This window comes from Myotis nattereri (assembly GCF_964212035.1).
Source record: "Myotis nattereri genome assembly, chromosome: 19".
Classification (NCBI taxonomy): domain Eukaryota; kingdom Metazoa; phylum Chordata; class Mammalia; order Chiroptera; family Vespertilionidae; genus Myotis; species Myotis nattereri.
This window is the reverse complement of record NC_138095.1, coordinates 22,118,720-22,128,951: the sequence shown is the minus strand read 5'-3', so window position 1 is coordinate 22,128,951 and position 10,232 is coordinate 22,118,720. Positions and strand designations below refer to the sequence as shown.

The window sequence follows — 10,232 nt, the reverse complement described above, 5'->3', positions numbered from 1 at the left end:
GTCACACAGTAAGTACTGGGCCCTGCGTTTGAACACACACCTGTCTGACCCCAGAGCCTCACTGCTTTCCACTCCACCAACCACTTCCCGTCATTTAGCTGCTTATACAGCAGGCCCTCCTCTGGGAAACAAGTGCAATAGCAGACACTTGTCACTTCGCCCTCACACAAAACCCCAGAGGCTGTCCTGTCATCACATTGTCCCAATCTTGCAAAAAGCAAACCGGGATCAGAGAGGTCAAATCGCTGAATGTACCCAGTTTGCAAATGGTAAACATGGGGTTTGAACTGAGGGCTGTGTGACTCCAAAGGTGACACCCCGAAGGGAATGTGCGTTGCAGAGGAGGTCAGATCCTGACGGCAGAGCTGAGCTGTAACACCACAGCTAGCTCAGCAGCGAGGAGTGTTGTCCCATGGGGGCTGCGATGCCCAACTGGGGCCGCCTCTGCTAGGCCACCTCACAGCCTGCTGCTCCCACAGCTGTGCTGTTTCACCCCGGGGCTGTTTCCACTGCGTCGGCTCTCACTTCGCCAGGGCCCAAAGTGGAGACTCCTGTTAGCACTGGCACCAACGACCATCGGTTGACATAACATCTTTTTAAAAATATATATTTTTATTGATTTCAGAGAGGACGGGAGAGGGAGACAGAAACATCAATGATGAGAGAGAATCATGGATCGGCTGCCTCCTGCATGCCCCCTACTAGGGATTGAGCCAGTAACCCGGGCATGTGCCCTGACCGGGAATTGAACCGTGACCTCCTGGTTCATGGGTCGGCTCTGGAGCACTGAGCCACATCAGCCGGGCTGACGTAACATCTTAATGCTTAGAATTACTGGGCAGGTCCTGGATGTTTCAATATTTGTGAGTTGAGATGGAGGTTTCAGAAAAAAATGGAGGTTTCAGCTTCTGCATGAAGGGAAAAAAATCCTCTGTCTCTCTAGAAAGCAAAACAAGCAGCCAAGCCCGTCTCTGGAGGATCCAAAATTTTTATATATATATATATTTTATTGATTTTTTTACAGAGAGGAAGGGAGAGAGATAGAGAGAAACATCGATGATGAGAGAGAAACATCGATCAGCTGCCTCCTGCACATCCCCCACCGGGGATATGCCCGCAACCCAGGTACATGCCCTTGACCGGAATCGAACCCGGGACCCTTCAGTCCGCAGGCCGACGCTCTATCCACTGAGCCAAACCGGTTTTGGCATAGAGGATCCAAATTTAAAAGTCAGGGAGGACAGGAGAGAGGGTGAGAGAAAGGGGAAAGGCTAATCCTGGTAGCACACGGTGGAGGATAAGAACTGGGCTGTGAAGTCAGATTAGCAGGGCGGAGAGGTGCAAGTCATCAGCATCCTCATATCACACCTAAGGAAACTGAGGCCGGGGGAGATGCGGGCGGGGTTGCGAGTTTCCGAGCTCCCGCTCCTGCACCTAGCGTGCCCAAACCCGCATCCGCGCGGTGTTCTCTGCACCTGCTGCTCGCGCCGTCTCCCAGGTCCCGCCTCTCCTGTTGTTGATTGGCTACGGCGGGCTCAAGAGCTACGCAGAAGCCAGCCAATGAGAGTGGCCCACGGCGAGTCTTTCCCGGGAAGCCGACGTCAACGCGAGAACCCGGAAGTGCGAGGGCCGGACCAGTGAAGGGAGCCAACCCGCGGTGAGGAGCGTGACGGGCCGACCAATGGCGAGCCGGAGAGGGCGGGGCCAGAAGGCCGGCGGCGGAGGAGGTCCTGCGAGTTCGCGCCGCGGAGCCTGAGAACGCCGGGAAGGAGGCGGCGGCAGAGGTGCCTGGCCGAGGTGCGCGGTGAGGAGGGGGCGAGCCCGAGGGCCTTGGAAGGATGGAGCGGGGAAGGCTGCGGCAGGGCCGAGAGCCCTGGGGGGGTGGTGGGAGGGGTGAGCGGTGCGGAAAGGGGCGGCTCCCCAGAATGACCTTAGTCCAGTCCACTTCCCTCTCCGGGCCTCGGTTTCCCCTCCCTGGCGTCGCGGGGGGTGAGGAATGCGCGCCTCCGGGAGCGCACAGCCACCTCCTGGCGCTCAGCCGGGTCCCCGGCGAACTGCAGCCCCGCCGAGGAGCCGGTCGCTCGGGGAGCGGGCGCAGACCACCCGGACGAAGCAGGGACCCACGCCGTCTCCGTCCCCCCATTAGAGCGCGTCCCAAGCCATTTCTGATGTCCCATTATGGAGCCAGGTTGCTCCCTTAGACTTACAGCCCGAAGCGACCAGAAACCTAATGAGCCCCCTTCATCGTGGAGGCCCGGGAGCAGCCGGGGCAGGTGCACGGGCCCTGGGGGTGGACACAGGAGAGGGGAAGCCCGGCACCTGCTGCCAGACGCACCTGGGCTCGGCTCCCGGAGCCTCGATGTACCCCCTCCCTGTGGGCCTTCTGGGGGTTGGCCTACCCTGCCTGTGGCTTGTTTCCTTCTGGAAAATGGAGCTGGCCAGCTTTCCTCCTCCAGGGACTGAGGCTTGTGGCCCCGTGCGTGGCTAGCGCTCAGCTCCGTGCTCAGCTCTCCATAGTTGCCCAATAAATGCTTATTGTTAGCCTCCTGGTGCTTGCATCCCTGCCCCCCTGCCCCCCCGCCCCCCCCACGCCAGCCCCAACCACAAGCCCCTGGCACAGAGGGCCAGGGGTCACTCGCTCTGGCCCTCACCCAGAGTTCTTTTTGAGATGCTTGGCTTCCCAAACTCTAGGCGGGGACCCCACCGTCTCGGGGGGACACGCCAGTAAAGGAAGGCAGGCCGGAGAGGGGATTGGCATTGCGGCTGATACCAGGGTAAGGGCGGGAGAGGTGGCGGGCCTTTCGGCAGTAAATCAGGCCACCAGCGGTGCTGATGGAAAAGGATGGACCTCAGAACTGGCTTAGCCAATCTGGATGTGTGTGTGTGTGTGTGTGTGTGTGTGTGTACTATTTTTTTTCCTAGACCAGTGGTTCTCAACCTGGGCTGCACATTAGAATCACCTGGGAATCTTTTTAAAATCCTGATTTCTGGGCCTCATCCTCCGGAAATTCTGTTTCTTTGTTATGGGGTGAGGCCACAACATTAGTAACCAAGAAACCGAATTTCTGGAGGATGAGGCCCAGAAATCAGGGTTTTAAAAAAAGATTCCCAGGTGATTCTAATGTGCAGCCAAGGTTGAGAACCACTGTCGTAGACGCTCAGCACAAAAGGATTTGCGATGGAGGGGGGAGACTTTAGAGCCAGGGGGTGCTGAGTTCAAGCCCTAAGGCTGCCACTGGCTCACTGGGTGACTCCGGGCAGGAGACACTTGACCTCTCTGAGCCTGTCTCCTCGCCTGGAGAGGGGGGTGACAGTAGCATCAGCTCCTGTTGTGGATGGCAGGGGGGTATGTGTAGGTCCTTCGTGCTTGGTACACAGCAGGTGCTTAATAAATGCTAGGCAACTGCAGCCTTGCTTTCCAGACTGGCCCCTCCCCATTGATACCCACTCCTTGCTTGCCCCCACCCCCTGGTCATAGTGAGTTAAGAAGTGTGGGGTCTCCAAGCCCTCGCGGAGACAGGAACATGTCCTAAACGTATCGGCTCCCCTGGCTCATCTCCTCCAACTCTTGGTTCCTTTCAGATCCGGCTCTCTCTCTCCGACGACTGTGGGTATGTGCAAGGGGCGCACCCCTGAGCCCAGATGACACTCATGCCGATGGCTTCGGTGGTGGCCGTGGCTGAACCAAAATGGGGCCCCATCTGGGGCCGCTTCCTGTGGGTGATGCTGCTGAGCATGGCGCTGGGGTCCCTGCTGGCCCTGCTGCTGCCGCTGGGGGCCATGGAGGAGCAGTGTCTGGCCGTGCTCAAAGGCTTCTCCCTGCTCAGGAGCAGGTGGGACAGGGCCCAGCATGCCGTCAGCCGATGCACCAGCCCATCCACGGAACTCAGCGTCACCTCCAAGGACGCCGCCCTGCTGGTGGTCAAGGCCACGTCCTCCCCAGGTAAGACAGAGTGGCCGTCTCCCCGGCTCTTGGTTTTTTGGATTGTGCCATATTTTATTTATCTGTTATCATTTATGTTGTTCACACTTTTAAATTATATTTATTGGGGAAACATTGGTTAATAACATAAACTTCCGGTGTACAATGAATGATAAGACATCTGTATGTTCGGTTGTGTGCTCCCCACCCACAGTCTGGTCTCTTTGTCACCATGTATTTGACCCCCTTCACCCTCTTCGTCCTCCCACCTCCCCTTCCCCTTTGGGAACCACCATTCTCTTGTCTGTATGAGTTTTTGTTTGTTCATTTGTTGCTTTTTGTTTTATATCCCACATATGAGCGAATTTATACAGTTCTTGTCCTTTTCCATCTGATATTCACTCAGCATGATACTCTCAAGATCCCTCCATGCTATGGCAAATGGCAATATTTCATCTTTTTTTACGGTTAAGTATGTATGTATTGTATGTATGTACCATATCTTTACCCACTCATCCGTCAAAGGACACTTGGGCTGTTTCCATGTCTTGGCCATTGTGAATAATGCAGCAGTGAACATAGGGCTACAAATATCTGTGAATAAGTTGTTTTCAAATTTTTTGGGTAGATTCCCAGAAGAGGGATTGCTGGGTCATATGGTAGCTCTATTCATAATTTTTTGAGGACTTTCCATACTGGTTTCCATAGTGGCAGCACGAGCTTATAGTCCCGCCAGCAGGAGAGGGCTCCCTCTCCACACCCTCTACAACTCTTTTATTTCTTCTTTTTGGTAATAGCCACTGTTAACAGGTGTGAGATGGTATCTTGTAGTTTTGATTTGCGTTTCCCTTATAACTAGTGATGTTGAGCATCCTTTCATGTATCTGTTGGCTCTCTTATGTCTTCCTTGGAAAACGTCTATTCAGGTCCTCTGCCCATGTTTTAATCCAGGTGTTTGTTGTTGTTGAATTGTATGAGTTCTTTATATAGTTTGCATGTTAGCCCGTTATTAGGGGTGTGATTTGTAAATATCGTCTCCCATTCGGCTGGTTGCCTTTTGTTTTTGTGGTTTCTTTTGCTGTGCAGCTTTTTGGTTTGCTGCAGTACCATTCACTTTATTTGATTTTACTTCCCTTACCATTGGGGTCAAGTTCACAGAAACCCCTGAGACCAAGGTCTATAAGTTTAGTGCCCATATTTTTTGTATATAAGTAGAACCTCTGTTCTCGAACTCAGTTAGTTCCAGAAGGTGCTTGAGAAGCGAGTTGTTCGAAAACGGAATCATTTTTCCCCATTAGAAATTGAATTGTCTGTTCCAGATCCCCAAATGATTCCGTTTTACCTTTCTTATATACAGTACATATCTAATGGACTGTTTAATCTGTAAATACTTTTCTTAAATTTATCAAATCACCCCCTACTAGCCTTAAACTATACCACTGCCTCCACAATGCTGTTACCACCTGCTTCTCATTTATCCAGTTAACAAGTTTCTCTACCTGTTCAATGGCCTGGTTGTTCTGTGAGCACTTTAACACATCAGCCCTGTTATGGCCTCTTTATGTTTTGGAATTGTGCTGACTGTCCATTTCGCCAGCAACAAAAGCATTCTCTCCTTCGTTGCTTAAGAGGTGCTTTTTGTCATGCTGCGGTATCAGCACGGAAGGGTTGTCAGGTAGAAAACCAAGACTTTTTCTGTGAACAACTGGTTGGAAACCAAATTATTCGAGATGAGAGACATTCGAGAACCGAGGTTTGACTGTATTTTATTGTTTCAGGTCTTATATTCAAGTCTTTAATCCACTTTAGTTACGTTTTGTGTATGGTCTCAGATAGCAGTTTCATTCTTTGGCATGTGGCTTTCTAGTCTTCCCAGTGTCATTTATTGGAGAGACTTTCCTTCCCTCCAGTGTATGTTTTGGCTTCTTTTACAAAAATTAGTTGTCCATATATATATATAGGGTGTCCCCCCAAAATGCATACACACTTGGCATAATCATAAAGGCAGTGTTTATGAAAACACATTTCATTTTCAAAGTGTAATGGAATCACAAACGTTGTGTGTATATATTTTGGGGGGATACCCTGTATGTGTGGGCTTATTTCTGGACTCTCAATCCGGCTCCATTGGTCTGTGTTTTCCTGCCAGCACCATGCTGTGTAGATGACGCCCGCTCTGCACTTCTGCCTCATCCCCAAACTGTTGGGATGCCGGGACTTTCATTTCCCAGCTTCCTTTCCCGGGTTCTGCCAGGGTGTCTGGGGCAGGGGAGACAAGTTTGCGGCCTCACAGCTCAGTCCCCCCCACACACACACACACCGCCCCCCACCCGCGGCAGAGGCTGTGGGCACCACTGTGTTAAGACTTCCCAGCTACCGCTACCTGGCTTAGCCTGGACGGGGAGCGGGGAAGGGAGATGTCCTTTCCTGGAGGGAACCTGCCCTGCCCCTTACACTGCAGGCTGCACACACTTCTCCATCTCTACCTACCTCACTCGCTGGAGCCACAGTGGACACTGAACTCCGTCTCCGTCCCTGTCCTTCCTCTGTCCCACCTCCCCTACTCCCCGTCCTCGGCTGTTCCTGTGCGTGGATCTTTAGGTGCATGTGTGTTGAGTGGGTGATCCTTTGTTGAGTTAGTGGTTTTTTGTACATTATATGGGAGAAGCAATGGAGTCCTCTCACTCCCCCACGGTCCTGACATTACTCTCTTCTGAGGCCCAGAAATCAGGATTTTAAAAAGGTTCCCAGGTGATTCTAATGTGCAGCCCAGGTTGAGAGCCACTGGGATAGATGTTTAGTGTCTACCATGTCCTGTGGGCAGGGCACGGGCATCACAGTGAAGAAGTCAGCCCTGGCCTCCCAGCCAGCCTATATAAGCAGACAGGTGACAGGTACAGCGCCACCATGTGGTGATGGGGGAGCGAAGGGGTCACAGGAGCACACCAGGAAGGCTCCCTGGAGGAGGAGGTGCCCAAGCTGAGACCAAGTGTAAGCAGGAGTGACCCAGTGGAACAGTTGTGAGGGGAGAGTGCTCCAGCGGAGACCAGAGGGTAGGAGAGCCTGGGGCACTTGAGGAACTAAAAGAAGCCCAGTGTGTGTGGCTGATACTGATACTGGGTTTCAGGAGGGTGGGGAGTGGGGTGTTGGGGGACGGTGGGAGGAAGACTAGATGTCAAGCAGGTGTGGCTGAAGATGAAGGGAATTAAAGGGTCCGGGGAGGCCTAGGGAGCTAGCACCAGTGGGGGGTTATTCCCAGCCTGGCCTAGAGGCAGAGGCACCATCAGATGGATCACCAGAACAGCCAAGAGCTGGAGAAGATGCAGGGAGAGCCCAGTGATGGGAGTTGTGGCCCCAGGATTACAGCCACTCAATATGGCAGTTGGAAGGCAGGGGGCCAGGTAATACCTCGTGGGGTGCAGAGAATGGCTCTGGGGACAAATGGAAAACCTCCGCATCCATACGTGCAGTGGTCCATTACGTGCAGTGGCACTGGGCATGAGCAGCCTGCCTAGAACAACCCCAAGGCCATGTCTTCCCCTGACAGGTCACCTCAGTGTCCTTGGCCACTCCTGCCCTCCCTGCTAATGCTCCTTTGGCTCTTTTCTAGCCACTAGGTTGGAAGCCAAAGCAGCTCTGCACCAAGCCCTGGAAATGAAACGCCAGGGCAAGCGGAAGAAGGCCCACAAGCTCTTCTTGCACGCCCTGAGCATGGACCCAGACTCGGTGGATGCGCTCACCGAGTTTGGCATCTTCTCCGAAGAGGAAAAGGACATCATCCAGGCAGACTACTTGTACACCAGAGCGTTGACCATCTCGCCCTACCACGAGAAAGCGCTGATCAGCCGGGACCGGACGCTGCCGCTGGTGGAGGAGATCGACCAGAGGTACTTCAGCATCATCGACGACAAAGTGAGGAAGGTCATGTCCATCCCCAAGGGCAGCTCCGCGCTGCAGAGGGTCATGGAGGAAACGTACTACCATCACATCTACCACACGGTTGCCATCGAGGGCAACACCCTCACCCTCTCGGAAATCAGGCACATCCTGGAGACCCGCTACGCGGTGCCGGGGAAAAGCCTGGAGGAGCAGAACGAGGTCATTGGCATGCACGCGGCCATGAAGTACGTCAACACCACGTTGGTTTCCCGCATGGGGTCCGTCACCATCAGCGACATCCTGGAGATCCACAGGCGCGTGCTGGGTTACGTGGATCCCGTGGAAGCCGGCAGGTTTCGGACAACACAGGTCCTTGTGGGACACCACATCCCTCCCCATCCTCAAGATGTGGAAAAGCAGATGCAAGAGTTCATACAGTGGCTCAACTCCGAGGACGCTATGAATCTGCACCCAGTGGAGTTTGCAGCCTTGGCCCATTATAAACTCGTTTACATCCACCCTTTCATTGACGGCAATGGAAGGACCTCACGCCTGCTGATGAACCTCATCCTAATGCAGGCGGGCTACCCACCCATCACCATCCGCAAGGAGCAGAGATCTGAGTACTACCACGTACTGGAAGTCGCCAATGAAGGCGACGTGAGGCCATTCATTCGCTTCATTGCCAAGTGTACGGAGACCACCCTGGACACCCTGCTCTTTGCCACAACAGAGTACCCAGTGGCACTGCCAGAGGCCAAACCCAATCACTCAGGGTTCAAGGAGACGCTACCTGTGAAACCTTAACCCTCTACATCTTCCCTTGGTGACAGAAGGTTTCCAGGGGGAGAAAAAAAAATCAAAACTTAGCATTTCTAGAAACCTTGTCGTCTCCAAAACAAAAGGAAACAGATAAGGAACTTAAACGTTCTTTACCTCCAAATGTTTTTTTTAGTTAAAGAAAATAACTAAGTTATTAAGCCTTGTCTCTAAGATAACTTATAATTCAGCCAAGTTATTTATTTTCTTCTTTTGAGCCAGTAAATGTGTCTGCCATCTGTGCTGGCAGCCCATTCTTGTGGTGGTCCCAGCAGGCATTGGGGCACCAGGGCTCCTTGCGTGACAGACCAGTTCTGGAGCAGAATTTGCACTAAGGTAAGGAGAGGCCAACACTGGGGCGAGGTCCAGAGACAGGACGAGTCCGCCGGGTCTTCCTCGGAGACTGCCTGGAGGCCAGCACTCCCGGGGAAAACCTGGTCCCAGTTTTGAGAAATGATTGAAAGCTTGCTTGCTTAGAGATGTTTGCTTCCCTACAAAGATTGGTGTTGTGACTAATTCTTACTGGGAGGGCGAACTTCTGAGATACAAAACGAAAGCAGCGAGTGTTGACATTTCTAGTTCGGTACCTTGCTTATTTCAGGGAAGAGCCATAGTTTGCAAACTCTAGTGTCAGGGTGTTTTTCCATATTAAGACTATTTTTCTAATTAATAGGGGAATGGCCACCCTGGTTTTTCTGTTGATGTTTCTCTCACTTCATTTGCAGCAACTCAGACCAGATGTTAGTCTGAAAGTTCCCTGGGCTTTCACCAAACAGCTGAATCCTGCTGCCAACCAGGTATTGTGCAGTCGGGCGAGTCTGCCCTCACCCCCCTGAGTTTAACGTCTTCTATTGGTAGATGTTAAATCAGATGCCACATCAACACCAAAAGAGCATCTTGATAGTGAATTAGAGCACCAGTTTGTGCTAAACCACAAAAACCCTTTGACCACAGCACTTGTTCCCCTGCCCCCACCTCCCACAGCCCCTGTAGGCCCTGCATCCCCCCGGGGGAAGCAGAATAGATTGCCTTGGAGTGGCCTTACTTGCCTAACAACTGTGTTTTATGTCATATGGGCAAGCTGTCATTCTATGAAGTAGAATCTTCTCTTTCAATCACATACGGCCCAGGTGCCAATAAAACTGCTGCTAATTAGTGAGAATGGCCAGAAACCTCTGCTTCCCGTTCCAGGGGCAGAGCCATGATGTCTAACCCGGTGCTGCACTTTGAATGTCGGTGAGAACATAATGTCTGATTTGAGAATTCAGATCCTGGTAGTAATGAGGGCACTGCTCTTATGTAGCAGGTGTTTAGTTTATAGTTATTTAATTGTTTAACAAGCACATTCAGAATGGTTTTCTGGAAAATAAGTATAAAGATGTATGACATGGCCCCAAGGTGATAGTTATTCAGACCTTTATAAAAATATTTTCATACTTGTATGCTGCCATAAGGTATTTCTTAACCTTAAATCTATTGTCTTGATTTTATAAGCTCACCAAGGAAGCCTGATGGAAGTGCTTGCTTTTGCTATAGAAATTGGCACTTTAGCTATATGTGAAGGATATTATTTTAACAAATAACTGATTCTAATAAAGTATTTTATTGTATT

General features: G+C 51.8%; 1 protein-coding gene across 1 annotated transcript; it reads left to right on the top strand.

The window, feature by feature from the left end:
• Positions 1–1,754: 1,754 nt before the first annotated feature.
• On the top strand, positions 1,755–10,232 carry FICD (FIC domain protein adenylyltransferase). Its single transcript, XM_081113945.1, has 3 exons — positions 1,755–1,797; positions 3,583–3,943; positions 7,533–10,232. The coding sequence occupies exons 2-3, from the start codon at positions 3,643–3,645 to the stop codon at positions 8,606–8,608; spliced, it is 1,377 nt and encodes a 458-aa protein (XP_080970071.1). The 5' UTR covers positions 1,755–1,797; positions 3,583–3,642; the 3' UTR covers positions 8,609–10,232.